The sequence below is a fragment of the Podarcis vaucheri genome (assembly GCF_965113315.1).
Source record: "Podarcis vaucheri genome assembly, chromosome: 8".
NCBI lineage: Eukaryota > Metazoa > Chordata > Lepidosauria > Squamata > Lacertidae > Podarcis > Podarcis vaucheri.
In genome coordinates, this window is record NC_138766.1 from 56,489,498 (window position 1) to 56,515,165 (window position 25,668).

Genomic DNA, 25,668 nt, shown 5'->3' on the forward strand with positions numbered 1-25,668 from the left:
CAAAAAGGTGAATCTCATAAGATTACAAACAGTGGCAAATAAGAATTAAATTTGAAATAAAAAGCCTAGGTTATACCTTATTAGGAGAAAGAGTGAATATTGTTCTGAAAGAAGGAGAACCACAGAACTTCCTATAAACCAACACTATTTCCCACCAATTATTACATCACAATTATGGAATTGTGTAGAAGTTGAGGTATGATTCAGCATATCTCAAACTGTCATCAGTTTGCAAATTACAACTAATTTTCAGCCTCTGTTGAGTTGGGAACCACTTGTGATGCATCTTTAGCATGTTTCCTACTGAGTTCATAGAACCATAGAATTGTAGAGTTGGAAGGAACCCCAATTCCTTCAGTGCAGGAATCTCAACTGAAGCATTCATGATAGGCAGCCATCCAACCTCTGCTTAAAAATCTCCAAAAGAGAGTTCTTCTGAGGGAGCCCACTGTCAAACAGCTCTAGTGGTCAGAAAGTTTTCTCCTAATGTCTAATTGGAATCTCTTTTCTTGTAACTTGAAGTCATAAGTTCAAATTGCATTTTGTTTGGACCCAGTTCTCCAGTTTGTTAAGCAGTTAAGGTCATTTTGATTCCCAATTCTGTCTTCTGCAGCATTAGCCATCCCTCCCAGTTTGCTGTCATCTGAAAATTTGATAAACATCCCCTCAGTTCCTTCTCCCTAGTTGTTTATAAAAATGTTGAATAACAGCTGGCCCATAACAGAACCCTGCAGCACCCCACTAGTCACTTTTTTCCCAGGAGGAACCATGGACTTTATCAGGAGCCTTACTGAAATCAAGATACACTATGTCCACAGCATTCCCCTGATCTACCAGGGGAATCTTATAAAAAAAAAGAAAAAGGATTTGTCTCGCATGGCTTGTTTTCGAGAAACCACAGCATCCTTATCTAAGTGCTCACAGATCTGTTCTAGGACCTTTTTTTGGTATTTATGTCAAGCTGACCGGTCAGTAGTTAGTTGTAAAAAAGTGGCATGTGGAAGCGCCTCACAAGATAAACACAGTACCAACAGCTGCAGTCTTAGCACTGATACAGCATGTTGCTTAGCCAACTAAGTTCAGGCTTAAAGCCAGAGCATATTTTCATTTGACATTACATAATATTATTCCAAAGTTACTGTACTAGTCACAGCTGGCAAAACTGAACAACAGTGGCTAAACTGTGACCCTGTAAATATGGAACTACAACTCTCATCGACCCTGACAATTGGCTAGGGTTGATGATAGTTGTAGTTCAACAATATCTGGAGGGCTGGAGGTTAGCCATTCGGACTCTAAACAGTGCAGAAACCAGAATGTTATGAAGTTACTGCAACACATTGTAAGAAAACAAAGAGACATTTTCAGCTGCCAAAGACTGAACTGACACAAAATCTTTGGAGTGCAACATTGCAACAAGTTCAAAGAAAACCTGATACAACATGGCCTAGCTACTTATACACTTTTACAATCCCTAATATGCCTACTTTTGCCTGCCTGTACATGTTGCATCCTACTTCTGTTTCTGTTCAGCTGCTAGCTTTATTTTTCATTTCATTTCTCTATTGCTTTATATTTTTAGGGGGGAGCGGGCGGAATCTCAAAAGTGGTTTACAACCTACATTAAAATATCAAATACAGCAATCAAGAATAAAACATCACTAACTAAAATCAAGTATACATTCCAAGCAACATAATGAACAGGAAACTAAGATATTATCTTAAACGATTTCAAAATATTACAAAGGAGGTCAACTATAGAATGCGCATTTAATGCAGCAAAGTGAACCAAAAATATATCTTAAAACATTTCAAAAAGAACATTACTAAAGGAAGTCAAATATAAAATGCACATTTAAAACAGCACATTTAAATTAGCAATAAAATAAAAACATATAATGCTGCAAATGCTGCCAGTAGTGGATGGTGGCTGTGGAAGCTCTGGTTGGGTCTCTACTGAAAGAGAGGCAAGGTGTTCTCTGGCCTATTCAGCTGCTTCTGCTTTTGTAGCTGAAATAGCTGAAGTGAATCGGGGCCCCACCTTCGTATGCTAGGGGGAAAAGGCCTTGTAACAATGGGGAAATGTAACCTGGAGGTCCAATGTATAAGGGTAATTAGGAATGCATAAGGGAATTCCCCAATGTATAAGGGAATTAGGAAAGGAAGAATCCAGTGTGTTAGACCTAATATGTCAGAGTAGTAAACCTCCCTTCAGGGAATGTTGTGAGTTCCAAATTCCTCCATAGGTGACTTACTCATAAATAGTCTGGTTTCCTTCTAGTGTTCCTTTAGCTGGTAAGCTAAGCATGATTTGATTTGAGTGCCTTTATTTCTTGAATGCTTGTTAATTGATGTGGTCTACATCTATGGGCACAGATTTCATACAATGTTTTTCTGAAAAAATAAATATTTCCTCTGAAAACATCAGCTGAGTTAATAATAATTTGTTGCTTGTGAACAGTGGAACATAGAAAGTAAAGGATAACATTAGGAATCAGCAGATTTATGAGACTTATTAGTCATTTGTTGCACAGAGGTCTTCAAGCAACTTACAACGTATTTAAAAAAGCACATTGTTTGTACGCGTATTATACAAATATATGAATATTTATATATCACATACAAAAACAGGTGCAAGTCATAAAAATATATAACACCCTCCATAACAGCCTCAGGAAGCTTTGGAGCACAAAAGCAGCAAAAACATCTTAGTCCATCCAAAGCTTGGTGGGAAAGGTAAGTTTTTACCGGATGCCAAAAAGAAATTTGTGAATGCAGCAGGTGGAGAGCGTTTCACACATGAGAGCCATAATGGAAAAGACCCTTTTCCTTGTCATCAACTTCAAATAAGGAACCTGAAAAACATATGTACTGTGGGTGGTACATTTCCACTGAGGCTTTTTGCCTTCATTCTTGGGATGAACTGCTGCATTTTCTAACTTTGCTGGGAATCATTAGTGCAATGGTGTGACTAGTCAGCTCTGGCAGTGTGTAGGCTGTTTGCTGACCGCTGTGACTGGTTGTATTTTTTTTAATAGTGTTTAATTAGCCTTCCTCCAGCTTTATCCCTAACACAGCCACTCTTTGTGCCAGAAGCCACCACCCACCAGAAAACCTCTACCTGTAACTGAGCATCCAGGGGTTCTGTTTCTTAATTATTCAGTAGGCTGGTCCATGCTCTGCTTTTTCTTAAGCCTGCTTGACCTTCTCATGTCTGCAGGAGCAATTCTCTTTAGCCTTGGCTAGATCCCATCTGCTTGCCTCCCGTATAACCTTGCCCCTTAGCAATAATTTTTCTATGGTTAGCCAGGAGCCCTCCATCTATTTCTGTCTCTATCGTACAAACAAACTAAGTGTGAATCTATAGGTAAATTCAGCAATATATGTTTGAGTAGCCAGGTTATTGTTACAACTGATTACCTTGTAACAACTAACCAACTTGCTATTCTGTATCACTGCAACCGGCACACCAAGCTGCTAATATATTTTACTCACTGTCTCCCATTTGGGCAGAAATTTAGACTAAATAATATTTATGGAGAAATTTATTGACTTTTCTAATTCCTCCAAGTATGCAATAATATTTTGACTTTGGTAAACTGGTATGGACAATAGTAGCTGCTTTGTGCGGTGAAATGGAACATAACCAGAACTGCTTCCATGAGCACACAAGAAACAAACAAGTTCATATATAAGTATAAACTGAGAAAACTGGAAGCCTGGGAGGCACTGAGCAAACAATAAAGGGCAAAGTCGTGGTCTTCATGTTAATTAGGCGACACACGATAGAAAACCTCAATAGGAGTCAAACTCTGTAGCATTATCGGATGGCTGGAAGGCATATAACACTCTCGCCTCAAATATTGCTTCTTCACATGGTGGTCTGCCATTTTCCTCTCATTTCAGGATCTCCCCTGTATGATTAAAGTTATTATTCTCCAACACACACACAGACACACACACACACACACACACACGAGGGAGAGAGAAAGTATAGGCCCATGAAGGGGGAAAATACTGAGTGGGGAATTTATATAAAATATAGGAGTGATATAGAATATAAATCACAATATTAAAATAGTTAAAACAAATTACAATTGGAAGAATAGTGTGGAATATAGGGTACTCATGCTATATGCACCTGTCTGGGGAAGGGATTCCACAGAAAAAGGCATGTCCCAGGCCACCATTCCTTGTACAGTGGTACCTCGGGTTAAGTACTTAATTCGTTCTGGAGGTCCGTACTTAACCTGAAACTGTTCTTAACCTGAAGCACCTCTTTAGCTAATGGGGCCTCCTGCTGCCACTGCGCCACCGGAGCATGATTTCTGTTCTCATCCTGAAGCAAAGTTCTTAACCTGAAGCACTATTTCTGGGTTAGCAGAGTCTGTAACCTGAAGCGTATGTAACCTGAGGTACCACTGTACTTCTGATTATACTGGAACTACCAAAAGGCGCCCTCTCTGTTTATCTTAACAGCTGAAAGGGCATGTAGGTTTCAGCTGTTTGTGGCCTGTTTATGGCTTTAAACACCAACAGGAGCACCTTTAATTGGATAGGTTAACAGGTTATTTGAGTCCTAAATGGAACCCTGGCCAGCAACCTGAACACTGTATGTTGGAATGGTTTAAGTTTCAGTAGCCTTCAAGGGCAGTCCCATACAGAGCGCAAGGCAATCCGGATGTTGCATGGAATACAGCGGCCAAGCCATCTCTGTGTAATAGGGTCTGAAGCTGGAAACAGGCACTCCAAAGCTGCCAAGGCCAACATTGGCTCCAGGAATATACCCATGACACAGACTTTTTTCTTGCAGAGGAGTGCAAGGCTGTTCAGAACAGCCTCTCGACTCACTTATCAGACAAACAAAAATGTCACAAAATGGTACTTTCTTTAACATCTTGCCTGATGGGGGAATTCTGCAAAACTCAAAAGCTTGTTCACTATTTCATGACATTTTAATTGGTCTTAATAAAGATATTTCCTTAATATGGCTTATAATTGTCACTTTCTGAATCCAGAATTCCAAAGAGAACTCAGGATTAAGCCAGTTTTTCATAAGTGCAGATACTAGAATTGCCTGCTAAAGCTAACAGATGAATTCATATTGTGTCTTAAGTAAATGTATAATGTATCTTCCTGCTGCCTTACTGGTGTTTTTGATGACATTTTACATATAGACTGTTGCTGATATGTTGTAAGCTGCCTTAATATGTTTTATGAAAAGCAGATTGTGAATTTTCAAATAAATAAATTTTAGTATACCTGTAGCAACATTTTATCTCTGAAACCTGCCCCCCCTCCAAAGTTGAGTTTCTGTGGTGATATCATTTTCTCTCAAATGATTGGGTATGACTTTTCTATCTTACTGAAGTTGGGAGCTCCTCACAATTAGCAAGCGCCATAAATAAAATATGTATTATAGAGTGAGAAGTGGATACTGTGGAATGCAAAGTTCAACAGTGGACTTCTGAAAATATATACATTCTTCTGGTTCTTCCATCATTTCCTGGTTACTGAAGCTGGAACAAAGCATCCTTTTGTTGCCAATCACATGGTTCTCATTAGGAGGGAGCTTTGATTTTTGTTCTCCAAAAAGCAGAAGCATGCATTTAGTAAATTGGAGGTATTTGAAAACTTTACCTCCTGTCCAAGGTGCTGTTGGTAACCTCCGGAGAGGAGGCAAAACAAGCAAATTTTCCTGCAATGAAATAAGTTCAGTTTATGGTCTTCCACTTTTGGGAGAACTGTACCTTAATAAAATGCTGTATACAGTGTATAAAGTGTCACTACTTGTCTGTATCATTCATATGGTTTCTGTACTGTTGCCTCAGATGTTGCCTCTGTAAAGCAAGTGGTTGAATGATTGCACTTCTAGAGTTGATGAATTGTTTTCTTTCTTTTCTTTTCAAAATATGCAAAGATCTGAAAGATAAAAGGTTGATGGAACACAGTTCTAAATTTAAGTGGAAGCAAAACTGTTGTTTTTATTCCTGTACCTTTTACCAGTTAACCCAATTTAGACAATTATCACATCAATGAAAGTATTCCCACTATGGATTTCTGTGCAGGAAAGTGATTTATTTGCTAAACTTACATATCCAGTGACTACTAAAATCACAGAGGTAAGCCTGGGAGGGGTAAGGTGGCAACTCTTGCCGCTACTCTAATTTTTATTTAAACCTAGAACTACCTTCTACTCCTAGAACCAGATGGGAATAGATTGTTGCAAAGATAAGTAAGCATTACCTCGTGTCCTTCAGCTTTTAGATTGGTTTCTGGGTGAACATATGTGGCTTGGCGCTTTCGTTAATCCTTTCTGTTTTTAAAAGCAAATCTTGAGGTTCATGGAATTTTTTTATCTGTGTTTCTCAGGGCTGAATGAGGGATGGCAGAGTTGCACGAGCATCAATATCCAGTAATTAGAATGTAAGAAAAGGTTTTGTGAAGAGAGAGAGATATTGGGAGCTTTTCACATAGCATCATGGGAACAGATGTTTTATCTAGATAATGACAGTTGGGCACAGAATGTTGGGCTATATGGAACTTGGGCTGAAAAGTGATTCTTAGTTTTCAGAAAGAATAACATTTTATTTTACAGCAAAAACACAAAAGCATTGTAATGGGAGATGCTAAGCATCACACAGACTGAAACTGCTCTATATAGTCAAGCTTGGTTTCAGTAATAAATCAGACAAGACTGAGATAAGGCTAGTCTGCAACTTCTACAAGTGTGAGTCAAAATCACAATGTTGCTTCATAGTCCCGTTCCCCCCCCCCAAAACATAACCAGGAGTTAGAAAGGTAAACAGAAATTGGACACTGGAACGTGTGCAACTAAGTGTGTGTACCATGTGGAATTTCCAATGCTCAGTTAGATGACCTGAGAGGGCTTTATGACGTTTGGTCAAATATTCTCCCCTCCCCATCTATATGTGAGTCTCTGCATTTCTGAAGCATTCCATATTTTTAGCCCAGAGATGGAAAGAAGAAAGAGTCATTTACCAGAGAGGAATGATGGACTATGCTGAAATGGCAAAGTTGACTGGAAAGCTCAGGAACCAAGAAGACAAAAACTTTTTTAAAAATGGGAAAATTTATAATTTATTTAAGAGACCTCTGCAAGCACATGAAAACATTAGCAGGATTTTAATCTCACTTGTAACAATATTATGGACAATATGGATTGATATAAAACATAGACTATGGAATAATATGCAGTTGTAAATGTTGACAAAAGGACCCATGGAGGGGATGGGGGGAAGTCTCAAGATTCAGAGTGATTTCTATATATGGATATGCATTTGGATTGTTATAAATTTATATTTGTAAAACCAAATAAAATGATTTTAAAAAAATGAGAGTCTCTGCATCTTGGGTGTGTTATTTAACATGCATGATTTGCGTTCATGCAAGCATTTGGTTTGTATACTCTATGTAAATGAGGCAGAGCACTAAAGATTTTTTTGTTCATCATATTTAAGAACCTGGGAGTTATTCAAGTAATTTCTAAACTATAAAAGCTCTGAAAAACCAAGCATTTGAAAATGTTATAAAATATTTTTATAGAAAGGTTTCAATTATGACTACTTTCAGAATGGGATAGTCACCATGGGCCAAAGAACATAGGATAAGTAGATTTCTTGAATATATGAATCAATGGAAAACAGTAGTCATGAGGTACAGTGGTACCTCGGTTTATGAACTTAATCCATTCCGGGAGTCTGCTCTTAAGCTGAAACCATTCTTAAACTGAGGTGTGCTTTCCCTAATGAGGCCTCCTGCCACCGGTGCCCTTCCACCATTCGGTTTCCGTTCATAGACTGAGGTAAAGTTCGCTAACCGGAACACTACTTCCAGTTTTGTGGTGTTCGTATACTGCATAGTTCGTAAACAGGGCTGTTCTTAAACCAAGGTACCACTGTACCTTGTACAGTGGTACCTTGGGTTACAGACGCTTTAGGTTACAGATGCTTCAGGTTACAGACTCTGCTAACCCAGAAGAAGTACCTTGGGTTAAGAACTTTGCTTCAGGATGAGAACAGAAATCGTGCTCTGGTGGCCCAGCCACAGCGGGAAGCCCCCTTAGCTAAAGTGGTACCTCAGGTTAAGTACAGTTTCAGGTTAAGAACGGACCTCCGGAACGAATTAAGTACTTAACCCGAGGTACCACTGTACAGGTTTTCCTAACATGCACATTGGTCTATGCAATTCAACCAAATATACACATAGTTTCAAAGCATTCCCCCTAATATATTGTATTTTTTTTGTATTGTACTTTCTTTAATATATGCATTTATATGCACACTTATATGCATTTCTTTACACTTTACACATTACTTGGCTGGAGAACTGCATTGCAAAATTCAGAGAAGTGTGAATGTCAAAGGGTGGCTTTGGTTTCAGGAATGCTTTGAAATGCGAACTGAATAAAATTTTCTCTTCCTGCAATGGAAGCTAATGTGCCACACCAGTATAGAGTGGCTTTGAACCCAGGACATGCAAGTATGCAGGAAGCGCACTTGCCTTTTTTGGGTATTTGTAATATCTGATTTGAAACTTGAAGTTTAAAGTGTAAGCTTTCTCCACCTTTTGGAGCTTATAAATCTTGTATATGTTCCATGTGAAACCTCTAGAGGGCTCTGGCTTACCTGAGCGATCATAACGCAGCACCACTGTGCATCCATCCCAGTTTTACCACCAGTGTTAAGTACGGATTCTGGCAACAGACACTGACGCAGCTCCGAGGAAACTGGCCGCTTGGCAGGCAGACATGTTGCTTGCTTAGAAGGACTGAGCAAGTTATTTAGGAAAGCAAACTGGTGCCCTCTAGAGGCTTGTCTTAAAACGTACAAAACACTTCTCCACAGAGAAAGATGAGCTGTATAAGTTCAGCATCGCATGTCAAAGAGAACAAGCCTACGAGCCAGACTGGCACTATCATCTCAATCTTGACAAAATGTGAAGCAGCCTGTATTCCAAATAAGCTTCTCATTGAATTCAACCAACCTTTGCTAACCTGGTGTCTTTTGATCTATTTGTTTAGAAAAAAACACCCTATAAACCACTGCATAAAAGAATAAGCAGTGTACCAAAAATAATGATCAGCAATGCACAGCTAAGACCAGCAAGATATAAATGACAAGTAAATCATATATACACTTGCTGGGAAAAAAAAGTTTTTTTAGGAGAAGTCTAAAACAGTGGGACTGGTGAATCTGCAGCTCATTGAACAAATTTGTCCCATCAGGGCTTCCCCATGAGGCCATTTTCCCCAAACCCCATATAACTGCCTATAAAAAATGGTAAAGGACCCCTGACAGTTAAGACTCTGGGGTTGCAGCGCTCATCTCACTTTACTGGCCGAGGGAGCCGACGTTTGTCCGTAGACAATTTTTCCGGTCATGTGGCCAGCATGACTAAGCTGCTTCTGGCGAAACCAGAGCAGCGCACGGAAACGCCGTTTACCTTCCCACCGGAGCGGTACCTATTTATCTACTTGCACTTTGACGTGCTTTTGAACTGCTAGGTTGGCAGGAGCTGGCAGGAGCTGGGACTGAGCAATGGGAGCTCATCCCGCCGCGGGGATTCAAACCGCCGATCTTCTGATCGGCAAGCCCAAGGCTCAGTGGTTTATACCGCCTGCCTTCTGCCAGGAAGGGGAAGAGGTTTTCCTTGAAACTGTCATTAACATGGAAGAAGAAAACTGCTCCACGCTCTTGGAGAAAACCCCCTATCAGAAAACAGGCTTGTGTTCTCCCACCCCTTGGTTGATGGTGGGAGAGCCAAGCCTGCTTTCTGATAGGTGGTGAGCCTTGCTGTGTGTGAGGTGCTTTGAAATCTTGACTTTCAGACTTCAAAGCACCAAAGCACCTGACACTATTGGGACACCAAGTGATTGGTTGGAGGATGCCCCTACCCACCTGTCAAACTGGGCCTTCAAAGCCAAGCCTACTAAGAATCTGGCCCATGGAGCCAAAAAGGTCCCCGCAGTGCAGTATGGATGCCTGCCTAATATGGAAAGACAAGGATTTCCAAAGTGTAGGTGATGCTACAATTCTCACCAGCATGGCAGCATACCAATCAGCTTGGCAAAGGCTGGCTTAAATCTTCATGAACCTAGGGAGCAAATCCTCAGTTCCCACACAGCCTGGCAGGGCTACCACCCCATTTGCAGCCCTGCCACACACAGCAGCCTGGAGTTTGTGCAGCAGTTGAGTCTCATGGCAGTAGGGCTAAGTTGGGATTCAATGGGTCCTAGGCTGGCTCAGCCCCATCCTGAACCTTCCTGCCAATGGGACTTCCACCCCTGCACATTTGGTGGGTGGAAGGGGAATCCACCGCAGAAATGGAGTGATGGACATAGCTTGACAGACAGCAGACATTGGAAAAAAACACAACACACAGAGTGCACAAAGAGGGCCAGGATTGCTCTGCTAGATGATTCATAGCTGAAGCAAACATATCACAAAGCACAACTTGCCACACATGTTCAAGACAAGTAAATACGCAATGTTCATGTGCAAGTCTAGCGTCAAACAAGATCTGGGGCCACCCGATACTAAGAAATAACTCAAATGTATCTCCTTGCTAGCTGTCTGGGATTGATCAGAAAGATAACTTTCCTATTTTCATTGTTTCTTGGAGTAGTGTCTTTCGGTGAACTGTTTTAGATAAAAATAGAAAACACTGTTCAAAAGACGGTTTTGCTACAGCACCGTCTGCTAAACATTTAGCCCTGTCTTCAGATATTACCATATCAAGATGAAGAGACCAGCTTTTATATAAAACACAAACCAGACTTCCCCACAATGAAAATAAAGAAGCAACTCCTATTTTGGAAGTAAATCTCTGTAACTAATATGTGGCAAACAGGGGCGGGAGGGTGGAGGCTGAAAGGTTCGCACAGTCTCTGGATAAATATAAAACAAATGTATACATCAGACAGCACATATGATAATACGGGGCGCCATGTGGTGCTTGTTTCTCAGTGGGAAGCCATACTTGCGCATTGGCACACAACATGGATCTAGGGATCTTTCTCTCTGCTTTAACACATCAACAGTCATAAGAAACAGCCTGAGAAAATTTCCTAACTCCCCTGTCAAGCTACAGCCATCACATAGTGATATGTGTTTGAAAACAAGACACGTTTTGTCTTTTTTACTGAAAAAATAATGGGTCATATCCCTCTAAATCCTACTCAGAGTAGAAACATTAAAATCCATGGGCACTGAGTTCACTGGCTCTACTCCAAGCGGGACTAGCACGGGATGCAGCCCAATGTAATATTGCCCAATGTTTTGCATAAGGAGCAGAAATTAATTTTAGCAACTAGATCCTATGCTTACTTACTTAGAAGCAAGTCCCACTTAAATTTAATGGTGCCTAAATTTAAGTGTGCTCAGGGTTTTAGCTTTTTAGGGGAATATCTTGTGCTTGAATTACAGCTCCCTTCATCCCTGGACACTGGGCATGCACATTGAGGCTGATGGGAGTTAGTTTCCCATCTTTTCAGAAAGCCGAGAGAGAAAATATTCTCCAGACTGGTCAAATTTTTAAACTAGCACAGAAAGCCCAACTGAAAAGGGCAATATCAGGCATGCTGCTGCCCATTTACTAAACCATCTTACTGGTGCTTAAGCAAAACTAGTGAGTCTTTCATAGCCAATGCAGGTGAGTGTTGTAAAATGATACTTCACACCTCACAAAACATTGGTTACAGGCAAGTGAAGTTAACTTAATTTTCTTATCCTAGCTATCATCACCCTAGCACACTAATTGGAGGTAACTCAAAAAAGCTTGAGGTTTCCATATGGAAACACAGACATATGCATTCATCTGCCAGAGTTGCCTGACAGTAGTTGCTGTCTTTGGATTAAGTGGTTTGGGATTTTGACTCAAACATTCAGTGTGGATTTAACCATCTACATTTGCCATTCACATGAGGCAATTCAGTGTGAGATTTTGATACATCAGCACCTTGTAAGCGATTCCTTCCTTAGTAGCACTCTATGAAGTTTACCTCGTCTCTCCTGACCTTTCGTGTGCACTCCTCATATTAAGACCCTATAAAAAAGGGCTTTGAGATTTTCACTCAAAAAACATTGCTTCCCAAACCTTCTCTCCCCCATGAACTTAGGATTTTTCTTCTTCCTGTTACAGCAATTGTAACACACTGTGCTGGATGCTGTATGATTTTTTAATCATCATTTCTTATATTGTATTTTAGGACAATGGGAATTCTGTGCAAGTGTTCTTCACAGACATGCCACAGACCACCTCAACAAAACTTGTGGACCAGTTTGGGAATACCTGCTCTGTAAGAAACTGACTTTAAAAATACATTACTTTTAAAAGTGACTCATCTGCAGCATATCAAAGTTTGTATTGATGGGTTCCCCAGCGGAAAAACCCAACCCCCTGTACATAGAGCATTGTTGGCTGCCCACTCTCCACCTTAGAGCAGATTTATGCCACAAGGTGCCATAGAAAGGCACTGGACATAGTAAAAGATCCATCGCATCCTGGTCACTGTCTCTTCGAGCTCTTGCCGTCGGGACGGAGATACAGGACGATGAAGACAAGAAAGAGTCATCTTAAGAACAGCTTCTTCTCCAGAGCGATCTCGGCCCTGAATGGGAAGCCCGGACTTTGAAAGTCATCAAATCTCCCTTGCTGTATTATATTGTATTGTTTAATTAGTGTTTTTATGGAGCAGTCAAGTAATTTCGTTGTCCCCGAAGGGGGCAATGACAATAAAGATATTCTTATTCTTATTCTTATAGGTAGAGCACAATGGTGTTTCTGTACCGATTGTATCATCTGCCACAGCCATAGGTGGGGCTTGAATGAAAAATGAAAAAAGGAGGAGGAGGAGGAATAGAAGATGTACTCCCTTTAATAAACCGTTTAGCCTAAATTTTATTTAGACTCTGGCCCGTTTACAAGATCAATTTGCAAACACTACCATCAGCTATTATTAAGAACTCATATAAAGATGAACTAGGCAGCGTCAGCGCTGTGTACTGTTTTTCCACAGAGAGGGATGTGAACACATCCTTCGCTCAGAGACTGTTTTCGAGTTCATAGTGCAGTTCATTGTCTTTAAACGGCGTGAGACTTGCCAGGGCCTCACCCCACACAGTCCTGACATTTTGATCTAGGCAGTCGTGCTTATAAATACCAGTTGCTGGAAACCACAGGAGGAGGGGAGATTGCTCTTGGGCCTAGGGCTCCCTGCTTGTGGGTTCACTGCAGGCAACTGGCCAGCCACTGTGAGAAGAGGATGCTGGACTAGATGGGTCATTGGCCTGATCCATCTGGCTCTTCTCATGCCTTATCCAGTGCCCCCTTGCCCAAGTGCAGGGTTGGGTGTGGAGCAGCGTCTTGTTACAGGATGCACAGCTGGCCCTGCCTCTGACATTTAGATGCTCGGTGAAAAATGGTACCATTGTGTCACACATTCAGGATGGATCTCTTGATTCCCTGCCCAGTTTTGCTATAGTTGCTATTGAGGCAGTTTTACAATAAGGGCAACCAAGGCACGGCTTTGAAATTGAATTGTGTGTCCCATCTTCTGTCCTCCACACTGCACCACTTTCCATTTGGATTGTGAGGAGTGGCAGGATGCTTTGTATAGTAACTGCATTCTGTTTTACTTTGCTTTTTCCACAGATGATTATACTGAATAAGGATCTTTGGAATACATTTTTAACAGATTTCTGCTGTTGCTACTTGGAAGTAATCAATTCAGTATTAAAAGACTTTTAGCTGACCAAGTTTTACAGAAATCAAGGATATAGTAGATATCCTAGTCTAACCATATCCTCAACTTTGCTGTCCATCTTCACCAATTAGAATGATCTTACTTGTACACCTCATATAATTTATTTGCTTGATGCCACACTATTAACCATTGCCCAGGATGGAGGACAAACTCTTTTTCCCCTTGACACCTTGTTTAAGGAGGTCTTATCACAATATTCCAAAAACTCACTCATTCTATGCAGCTACATGGTGGTCATTCACAGCTTATGTCAAAAGACAAAATTAAGGCTTTAAAGTTTCTGCAAAGTATAATTTTATCTGGATTATATTATATTCCAGGACTTACTATTGATCATTCTGTTGTGCTTCCACAGAATCGTGATCTTATTATTCACAGCATTGTTTTTAACTCTCTGCAATAACAATTCTGCATCATTTTTTTCCCCTTAAGCTGTGGAACAGATGATGTCAAACAGGCAAGTCATTGTTATTTTTGTATCTCTGAAACATTTGCATTGTTAAATGTAAGAAAGTAAATTAATTAAAAAGAAAAATAATTGTAGCTGTTACTTGTACATAAACAATGTAAAGTAAAAATATACCATCAACTCTTAATATTAGATAGTACAGACAGCAACCATTTTGCACAGGTGTTTTGTTCCTGATTCCTGCACGGGTTGGTGGAGTGTGCATAAGCTTGCCCCACCCCCCATTCTGCCCTCTCTGAGGTCCAAAAGGACCTACACATTGGTGGTCACATGTCACCTGGACGTGTGCTAAATGGTCTCTGCCTGTGTGTAATGGGCAGAGAGGAGAGTTGGTACACAGAAGGCTCAAGATAAAGTTCTTCTTCATCACGAAGCTCACTAAGTGGCTCCTGCCAACTGAACCTCACAAAGCTGGAAGACAAAATTCGATACACAAATGGGTACATCAATATTACACTATTCTGTTACCAAAATTACTGTTCTTCCCATTTCACCCATATTAAAAGTGGTAGGCCAGACACACAAAAATACACAGGATAAATATGACTTCAGGAGTTAGAGAAATCATTTATTAAGAAAAACAGTTTTTAAAATTATTGCTGCGGTTTAATTTGTACATGAAAAAGTAAAGCTCCAAAAGCCTTAATATATACAAATTTGTTCCAAGGTTTAATATTTTATTGCAATAAAAATCACTTAATTCACAAGCTACATACAACGACATAGCAGCAGTTCTAAAAAGAGTTGTAATTAAAAATCATTCATATTCCACCACCAGTGAAATTTAGTTCAAAAATAATTTTATTTCTTACTAACAAGTCATGCTATCTTTGATGTTTCAGGCACACACATTAAGTATTGGCATTATAGGAGTTCCACATGTCTGACACTCAGGAGGTAAGTCAAAGTTGGAATTTTTGTTGCTGTTTACTGAGATTTATTGTCTTCAATCTTATTTGCACGACCTGTGAATGTCTCCATAAAATGGAAATACCCCATATAGTCTCCGAGAAGCATACCAAGTTTTGTAGGTATTAAACTGGGGAAAAAGAAAGAAAGAACACAGGCATGATGAGTGTCAAACTTTGAGATTCTCTTCTGCTTTGGCACCATTGTTTTATTTCCTTTCCCACCTTTCCACTTGCACATAATGCTCAAGCTGTCCAACAAAAAGTTCATTAAAGCAAACTAAAAACACACAGACATGCCACAGAACTGGAAAATCAAAAGGTAGGTGATTAAAAAGGCAAGCATCCATACATAACCTGGACAGGTTAATAATAACAACACAAAACCACCTGGAACCAGATGAGCCAAAATAAGTTGAGGGAGCAGAGGGCCTTCCTGTGGAAGAGCTCCACAACGAAGACATGCCCTCAGCCTTTCATGTGTGTACCAGCCTGAAGAACTTTCCCAACAGAGCACAGGCAGGGTGGCATGGCAGTCTCTTAAGTATCCTGGACCCCTGCCATGTAGGGATTAATAACCAGCACATCCGAATGCTCCTTGGAAACTTAACAGTAATCAGTGCAGGTGTTCAGGAAGGGCAACAATATGCTCTGAAAACCCTGGCTGCTGCATTCTCAACACTTTCTGGAGATGCTTCAAAGGCATCACTGTCATGTTAATCCAATCCTGATGTAACCAAGACACATGTTACTGGGGCTAAGTAAGATCGTCCCAGACTAAGGTGCAGAGAAATCACCAACCAGAGTGAGCCAAAGGCTTTCTTGGCTACAGCTGCCCTGGGCGTCCAGAAGCAGGAAAAAGAAAGAAAGCTGTACCTGTCACACATTTCTCTTCCACAACCACACCCTCCACAAACCATAAGAACTACCTAGCTCATGGGTAGGCAAACTAAGGCCCAGGGGCCAGATCCAGCCCAAACGCCTTCTAAATCCGGCCCGTGGATGAGTGGAATGTGTCCTTTTATTTAAAATGCATCTCTGGGTTATTTGTGAGGCATAGGAATTCATTCATTTTTTCCCTTCAAAATATAGTCTGTCCCCACAAGGTCTGAGGAACAGTGGACCAGCCCTCTGCTGAAAAATTTTGCTAACCCTTGACCTAACTTCTCCCTCTGCTGTTCATTTTATACAGCCCTTATTTATCATATCTCCCTTTTTTTGCACCTCAGGACCAAAACACACATGGCATAGAAGATTAGAGCTCCTGAAATAGTATATTTTACTCAAATGCCATGCATTTAGCTCATCACCTCCACACAACTCCTTTGATCCAGCTCCTGCCCATACATTGAAAGGTCCTGTTACACCTTGTGGGAAAAGTAATAATACAGACATCTATTTCTCTCTTCCAGGGATATAAAGCAGCTATTATGAGAAGCATAACTGTCAAAAATTAAGGACAGAAGCATATTTATTCTGTCTGCAGAGTGAGTTAATTATAATAGGGCAAAGTAATTGTATCAGGATACTGTATTTATTCAACAGATAATTTCCTCTGCTTATGTATTTGTTTATTAATGAAATCCTGTTTTTTATGTCATAGCTCTGTTTCTAGGAGTCTTATCATTTTTATGTTGGTATTTTTGTGTACCACTCAGGCATTTTAAAATACTGAGTAGTTTAGAAATGCTTCTAAACAAATAAATAAAAAGAAATAAAGGCTGCTTCTCCTGCTGATTTCTAAAAGTTGTGTGATTTTGAAGAGACAGGAATCCTACAGGAAAGCAGGCATTCAGACATATGTAAAAATAATGCAATAATAATAATAATAATAATAATAATAATAATAATAATAATACTTTTCTATTCCTTACATTTATCTCATGTCAGTACCTGCATATTTTCTTCCCCTCCCACAAAAGACACTTGAATCTTTTCCAGATAATAAATTCAGTGCAACATTTCACAATCCAGAGGTATTCACTTGCAGCAGGAAGCTGCCAGACCATGTGGTCTATCTAGCATGCTTCTCCCCATCCTGCTTTTCTAGAACTTAAGGTCCTCCCCAACTCAAGTTGCTTGCATTCTCACAAGGGGGAAAAAGGATTCAGACACCTATGCATCATCCCACCCCCTTCAAGGTCACACAGCATTGTTAGGAAAGACAGAGGATTTAGAGACTGATGTGGCGCTGTGGGTTAAACCACAGAGCCTAGGACTCTGGTTGGCGGTTTGAATCCCCGTGACAGGGTGAACTCCCGTTGCTCGGTCCCTGCTCCTGCCCATCTAGCAGTTCAAAAGCACGTCGAAGTGCAAATAGATAAATAGGTACCACTCCGGCGGGAGGGTAAACGGCGTTTCCGTGCACTGATCTGGTTCGCCAGAAGCGGCTTAGTCATGCTGGCCACATGACCAGGAAGCTGTATGCCGGCTCCCTCGGCCAATAAAGCAAGATGAGCGCTGCAACCCCAGAGTCGGCCACGACTGGACCTAATGGTTCCCTTTACCTAGCAAAGCATAGGGAATGCGGGTTGCGTCAACTGTCCCTGCAGCTTTGCCCAAGCAAACTGACGTCTTCCACATCTACCGAGTAAAGTGTTTGGAGTCCTAATCATTTTTATATAGCTTGGTCCTGAAGTCACTCCTCCTGCCTTCTTTGGGGCCTGTGGACAAGGCCAGGGAAGGTAGTTTGTCACACCAAGATTTTAAGAGTATAAATTGCCAGACGAGTTTTTGCCTTAACACCTGCCATTCTTTTAGATTTCTACTGACACTTGTTCAAAACTCCTGTTTTGAAACCAAATTCTTGTGAAAGTAAGTCATTTCCACCCATATCTGTCCCAAGTCACCTTGCTGTCCGAAGCAGCTGCATCATACTGTTACAAAACTGGGGGAGGGCGGGGTTCCCCCTAAACACTGAAATTAATAAGCGTTAGGATTTTGGGTTATTTGTAATACAAGGGGAGAATATAAACTGTGAAAGGAATTCCTGGGTAGCCTGGCCAAACTAGGGCCCTTAAATGTTAAGTTGTGGGTGAACATATCAGACGACACAGTGATTCTTCAAACAGCTCTTGTTTATTCACAGGCCAGAACAGGACTGAACTGAAGGGTTCAGCCAGCCTGCTTATATAGAGCTCCACTAGAACGCAACAGTAACCATTTTCTTTCAATCCCTTATTTGCATATGTGGACCTGAACTATCTACAGTATCCCCCTGCTGGCCCAGGGTGAGAACTTTAGTACATAACACCTAAGAAAGCCATTGTGGGTTGTTAACAAGACAATAGAACTTATTGCCCCAGGTGTGACCAGAGATTGGAGATTTGGAACAATAGAGAAATGAATATACCAAAAACTCTCTGAAAGAATTGGGAGATCCTGGCACTCATTTGCCTCTAAACACAATGCTTAGATTTCCCCATATCACTGAGAAGACCCTTTTCAATCTGCTAATATTTTAAATATTTTTATGCCCTAACAGTTCTCTTGCCTGCTGCCAGGCTTCAGAGCAAGAAAGAAATGTACGAAAAATAGATGCAAAAGGAAAATGACATTCTTACCCTTTCAGTGCAACCAAAAGGGTTATGCTACGCGGGATGTAGACATACACCTGATTTCGCAGAATACCAGAGATAATTCTTTCAGCTGCATAGTCTGGATCCATAACAGGCAGGAACCGTGGCCACCTGAAGAGATAAAGCAGGTAAGAGAACTTCTCAATGGTCAGGAGTTCCCCACAGTTACCACCTGTGCCAATGAGTTTCAGATATGAAGACTGCTGCCTAGTACAGCACCATTCCGATCAGGGGGGAAATCATTATAAAAATTAATTAAAATCAAATTGATGGCAACCGTTAAGCAAAATTCTGTGCATTTCTCTATCATTAGGAGTGAGGGTTGAGACTGTATACAGGTGGAGAAAAACCATATCCTCATAGAAGAGAGTGGGAGACTCGACGTATATAGCCCCTTCTTAATCACTCCCCAGTAGCCAAGTTGATCTGTCCTATCTGATGGTATTGTTTTGAAACATCGGGTCAGCCCACAAAAACACCACAACTTGCCCAGGAGGCCAGTCCTTCTGGGATCTGGGTTTGTACATGATGTTGGGCTACAGAGGCAGGACAGGGATCTTGTGGGTGCTCCCATCTACCCCACTGCCCAACCATCTTCAGGACCGAGCTGGTGGAGACAGTATGGTGTTAAAGAATCCCAGCCCACGAGTCTTGGGTCTCTTCAATATCCATGCTGAGTACCCTTTGCTTGGGTCCACTCAGGACTTCATGGCTCCCATGACCATCAGGTCAACACTTTGAACAGCTGACACACATTGCAGGTCATACCCTGGATCTGGTATTTGCTACAGAGGATACTGGGAAAGAACTAGTGATTGTGTGAGAGACGGGGGGGAGAGAGAGAGATTGAGATCATCACGCTGCCGTCATGAACAGATCATTCTGTGGTGAAGTCTGGATTGCCTGTGATTGATCCTCACTGTAGAAGAGGGGGGAACAGTTAGATTGGCCCACCTCCGGAGACAGGAGGATCTTCTAGGCTGCACATTTTTAGATATAGAACCACAGGAGTGTAAAGCTGGAAGGGACCACAAGCGTCATCTAATTCAACCCCCTGCAATGAAGGATTTTTTTTGCCCACTATGGGGCTCAAACTCATGACCCTGAGATTAAGAGTCTCATGCTCTATCAACAGAGCTATCCCTCTCGTTTAAATGTTTAAAAGTTGTTTAATAGTTTAAATAGTTTAAATGGTTTTAAATACAGTCCTACCTTGGTTTTTGAACAGTTTAGTTATTGAATGTTTTGGCTCCCTAACGCTGCAAACCTGTTCTGGTTTGCAAACTATTTTTGGAAGCCGAATGTCTGATGGGGCTACCGTGGCTTCCAATTGGCTGCAGCTTCCTGCAGCCAATCAGAAGCCACACTTTGGTTTCTGAATGTTTTGGAAGTCGAACAGACTTCCAGAATGGATTCCGTTCAACTTCCAAGGTACGACTGTAGTATACTTTTATACTGCATATTGTTTATATTATTTTATTGTTTTGCTGTGTGCTGCCCTGGAAGGTAGGGTTGGATAGAAACTTAATAAATAAAATGCCATCTTCAACAGTTATCCGTCAAATGCAGAGTGACACAATAGGCACAAATTCAAGAAGTGCCACTTCTCTCAGCGCATATATGCTACTGTGGTAAACCTGCTGTTTAATTTACGTATATCATGCAGATTTGAGCATACAGGAACCCAGGAAGCAGCCTTATAATAGGGCAGATTATTTTTTTGGGCCCCTTGTTGTCTACTCTAAATGACAGCGGCTCTCCAAGGCCTTAGGTTATGTTTCAATCAATCTTCACCATTTCAGCATTTCTCTTATACAATTATTTTAACATTATATGGACACAAATATATAAACAGTTAACTCACTTGGTTTGACAGCCATCAAACATTCCTGTGTTTATGAAAAATGGACAGACAATTGTGGATTTGACACCAGTCTTTCCCAATGCCAACATCTCTATAGCTAGAGACTCAGCGAAGCCAACTACTGCAAATTTGCTTGCACAGTAATCTGTGAAACGAGAGGAAAGATCTAGAAACATTGCAGCAGAACAAGATCTGGGTAAAGCAGTGTATTAAAGATGGGACCTTTTGTGACATGGCCTACATGCAAAATAGTTGGCAATCCTGGTTTAATGGTTTCAACAGTCTCATGCAATTATAGGTGGTATTTTAAAAAAACACAACTGATTACAGAGTAATGTCGAATGAACTCAGAACAACTCTATGAGGATGGTTACATCAACAGAGATTGACTAGCCCAGTGACACATGATCAGCTTCATGGCTAAGTAAGGATATGAATTCAGGGCTCCCTGGTTTAAGTCTGATTTTCTACAGACCTTTCTACAGAGATAGGACTAACACACAGCTTACTGAGAGTGAATTTGAAAATTATGAACACATTGAAAGCCACCTGTGCCATTGCATGTACAGTGGATGCTCGGGTTCAAACGTGATCCATGCAGGATGCACGTTCACAACCCGCAGCGTTCGAAACCCACAGCTGTGTGTCTGCGCAAATGCGGGTTGCGATTTGGCGCTTCTGCGCATGCGCGACCGCGAAACCTGGAAGTAACCTGTTCCGCTACTTCCAGGTTTCGGCAGTCTGTAACCTGAAAAAATGCAACCTGAAGCATCTGTAACCTGAGGTATGACTGTACACCATTTTCTCTATGCAAGATCCTTTCCGGCACAAGCATCTATGGCCCAATGCACAAGTGACAACACAGGTGCTGGCAATGCTTATTTGTAATGTTCTAACATTTCTCCACAATCATCATTCAAAAGCTTCTAGCTTTCTTCAGACTGCAAGCACATTCCTCAGTTATTTACTGCAGCCTTGTCAGTGCATGCATTTAGGGGATAGGGGAACCTGTGGTCCGACAGATGTTGCTGGACTGCAGCTCCCCATCATTCTTGACCATTAGCTATGCTGGGTGGAGCAGATGGGAGTTAACATCAGGGGAGCAACATGTTCCCCATCCTCTGAGTTACACTCTTCCTTGTCCTTTTTTGGTAAAGTATTTGCTTTGTTGGTTCCCACCTCCCAGTTAACTACTATTCCTGCCAAAGCTACCCATCGTAGCTTAACGCTAACATACGACAATTAATCTGAAGACTCAGTGTTCAGAGGCCTATATGCACCTATAACCTGGCATGCTAGCCTTAGCAGGAATGTTTAATGAAACTGCTTCTGCTACCAACTTCTCTGCACCTACAATCTAATCTATCATTACTGGTGTCATCTACAAGAGCAGCTCATTCTTGGCTCTCCCCAGTTACTTCCATATAGCTGTGTGAGACTTCTATTTCTACATCAGAGAAGCCCCTGTTTATCTACCTGTTGGACCACACGTCTAAAATAGTTGAAAGGATCTGTGGTTTGTGTCTTTTGTTTGTTCATCAGTGCATCTGATGTGTACTAACCTGCCAGTCCTGTAACGCCAACTAAGCCAGCTGCACTTGAAATAGTTACCACATGTCCATGATTGGAAGCTACCATGGCTGGAACAAATGCTTTGACAGTCTAGAGAACAAACAAACAAAGATAACCAATCATACGATAACAAATAAATATACAAGGATGCATGTGCTAGCGTGGTGAACAAACTCCCTCTAGCAATTTCACCCCAGCCAGGACCTTCCTGGGCGATCTTGGGCACAGGACTTCTGCTGTTGCTACTTTAGCATCAGTTAGTACTACTTGTTATTTACCTGAGACATCTACAATCAGCTTTTCAGTCAAGAGTCCCAGGGTGATAAAATTAACAAATTACAAATGAAACAGGTAGCAAAAGCAATAAATTATCCATGCAGTGAGTTTTTATCAGCCATCTTATTGAAAATTATCAAGAGGCATGTTGCATGCCGGAGGGGAGGCTATTCCTGTAGGCCGTACAGGGTCAATGTTTATAGAAATAGCATTTATGTGGGAAAAGGCAAGATGTTCTACTCTCTTCTTCTTCTTCTTCTTCTTCATCATCATCATCGTAGTAGTAGTTTACATTTCATAGTACAGTCATACCTTGGGTTACAGACGCTTCAGGTTGCGCGTTTTTGGGTTGCGCACTGAACCCGGAAATACAGGAACAGGTTACTTCTGGGTTTTGGTGCTCGCGCATGCACAGAAACACTAAATCGTGCTTTGTGCATGTGCCAAATCGCAACCCACACATGTGCAGATGCGGCACTGCGGGTTGTGAACGCTGCAGGTTGCGAACGTGCCTCCCACACAGATCACGTTCGCAACCAGAGCGTTCACTGTAATACATTACAAAAACCAAGCACAAGCAAGTACAGTGGTATCTTGGGTTAAGAACTTAATTTGTTCCAGAGGTCCATTCTTAACCTGAAACGGTTCTTAACCTGAGGCACGCTTTCACTAATGGGGCCTCCTGCTGCCGCTGCGCTACTGGTGCGTGAATTCCGTTCTTATCCTGGGGCAAATTCTTAACCTGGAGCAAACACTTCTTGGTTAGCGGAGTTTGTAACCCAAAGCGTCTGTAACCCAAAGTGTCTGTAACCTGAAGTACCGTACAGTAAACTTATGCTACTTTCCTACATCCACAGCTTCGCAAGGGTAGGGAATAAAAAAAAAAAAAGGAGAACGCGGGAAACTTGCCATTCCCCACTATCCATTTATTTATTTCCCCCACCCAGTGGATTTTCCTTGCTTACTGGGCTTTCAGAAGGTAGCACAAGGGCTCTGGCAGTGTGACACCTCATCCCCAAAGCCTGGTAAGTGAGGCACCAGTGTACGGAGAATGAGGCGCGAGGGCCCCAGGATGCTGCCAAAGTCCTCACACCTCCTACAACAATATCAGGCCTCCATCTTGTGGGGTGGTGGCGGTGGTTCCAGAGATTGCTGATTATGTGGTTTTGGCTTTGCACCCCTGGAACATAACCCTTTCTTAACCTTGGCAGGCCCACTATCTTATTTCAACACTGTAACTCATCTTCTAATGCTCAATAGAAGACTACCATAGAATTAGAAGCTTACCTTCCTTATCGCCAACCCTGCTGACATTTGAACAACATGCCATACATTTTGTAATCCAACCTTAAAAATGTGGAGTTTTAGTAGTTCATTAGTTTCTGGCAGTGACAGTCTTTGCTGCTGTTCAGTTTCATTACCTTTATTAGATTAAATATTTCTCTTTTTTCTAATCTAAGAAGCTAAATACTGCAAGTTTATTTGTTATTTCATGCTCAGAAATACCATAGTTTAGTCTATGGATTTCACACCTGCAAGAAATTTTTCTTCTTCAAAAGTTTCACATCTAAACTACAGACTTACCATTTAATCAAAACAAAAAAAACTTGCTAGTAGTACTAGATGCTTGATTTTTTTTTTACAAACAGATTGTTCTGCTGAAAAACTTACCACAGTTTAGTCCCATTTCCAATTATAGCAAGTAGATACATAAATACAGATTTTATACAGAACTCTTTTAATTTCTACTATTGCAAACACAAAACACTTTTCAGACAACATCATGTTGAAGTGCACCACTCCTCTACATGCATATTACATCCATTTTCCATTGCTCACCAATCCTACTTGACCTTTTAAGCACTTGTTTGCACCACTGAAATCAGAACTTCTTCCAGTTTCTAGTAAAAAATCGATAGCATCATACCCCCAGAACAAATTCCAACTTCTGATTTCTTCTGTAGTTAAGAAGACAGAAGCAAAGTGTGAAAATGGGGTGACATTCCCAGCATGGTGTACATGGTTTGAAAACTGATGTTAAAAGTTACAGTAAAAATACAACACCAAAACAACACTCTCTAAATTGTTGTGCTAGAGGGAGCCAGTGCAAGGATCTCTGCTAGCAACCTAGGCCTTCTCCTCCCCCTGTGTGTACCCCACATCCCTTCCCATATCTGCTCCAGAGGGTTGGGAGAACCCTCAGAACAGCACACAGAGAGAGGGCATTATACTGTTGAGCAAGCAAAAATGGAACCATCTCTTTAGTGCAATGCTGAATATAGCCCTCTGTCCTGAAAAACAAATGCCCCACGGTGCAGGGAATATAAGTTCCACCATACTTTTGAATGTGTGTCTGTCTTCACCCTGACATTCAAAAGTCACCCTGTCTGATCAGGCTTGAGGTCTACAGGTGCTCCCAGGTCTCAATGATATGCAACAGCCCCATTGGTTATACCTTTATTCAGTATTTTAAAATAAATGTTTAAAAGGGTGGGGTGAGGGTGGGGAATGCTGTATTCAAATTATAACACTTCCAAACGTCCAACTAATTATACAAACTAGGATTGCAAAACTGTGCACACACTTGCATGGGACAAAGTTCCATTGAACTTAGTGTGGCCTATCAGTGTGAACAATCAGGCTTAGTGAGAACAATCATGGCTGCAGCACACCTTAGTGTGGCCTATCAGTGTGAACAATCATGGCTGCAGCACACCTTGAGCATGTTCATGCTCTCCTGCCAATAATGTAGATGTTACATGTCTGATGGCAAGCTAGATGACCTTACTCTCAGTTTCAAAATGCTTGTTCATTCTGCAAGAGGTTTTACACAGTGCTAGAAATCCTATCAAGGAGAAAGAGAGATTTAATACAACCTGGCTCTGATTCAAGTCTTAAATTTACTCACTCTGTTTTAGCTTGCATCTCACAGGCAACAGTTTCAAATCCAAGGATTAAAAATGCTTAGCTAAGTCTGACCTGTGACTCACAGATCAAAAAAACAAAATCAAATGTTGCCTGCACAAGCCTGAACACCCGGCTCTCCTTTTGGTTTTAGTTATATAAAGGGGACACACACACACACACACACACACACACACACACAAAAGCATGCTTAACGCTGTCACTTTTGAGGGGAAAGGCACGCTACGAAAGAGCAAAAAGCAAATCACTGTTTCCTTTTCCCAGAAGAGTTGGAGAAGGAGGGGTGTCCC

The 25,668-nt window shown here is 41.3% G+C and overlaps 1 protein-coding gene and 1 long non-coding RNA gene across 3 annotated transcripts in view; one reads left to right on the forward strand and one right to left on the reverse strand.

Annotated features, from left to right (window-relative positions):
* The first annotated feature begins 126 nt into the window (after positions 1-126).
* Positions 127-2,427, forward strand: LOC309538483. Its single transcript, XR_014222218.1, has 2 exons — positions 127-2,110; positions 2,150-2,427. It is a non-coding gene; the product is annotated as an uncharacterized lncRNA (long non-coding RNA).
* A 12,375-nt stretch (positions 2,428-14,802) lies between these two features.
* SDR16C5 (short chain dehydrogenase/reductase family 16C member 5) overlaps positions 14,803-25,668 on the reverse strand; it is a 36,691-nt gene continuing 25,825 nt past the window's right edge. For both annotated transcript variants that reach the window (XM_082233990.1, XM_082233989.1), the window contains exons 4-7: positions 22,168-22,267; positions 20,606-20,750; positions 18,727-18,852; positions 14,803-15,294 (exon numbers count right to left, since the gene is read on the reverse strand). In XM_082233990.1, coding sequence (XP_082090116.1) covers positions 15,183-15,294; positions 18,727-18,852; positions 20,606-20,750; positions 22,168-22,267 — 483 coding nt within the window. In that variant the 3' untranslated portion in view covers positions 14,803-15,182. The remainder of the gene's footprint in view (positions 15,295-18,726; positions 18,853-20,605; positions 20,751-22,167; positions 22,268-25,668) is intronic.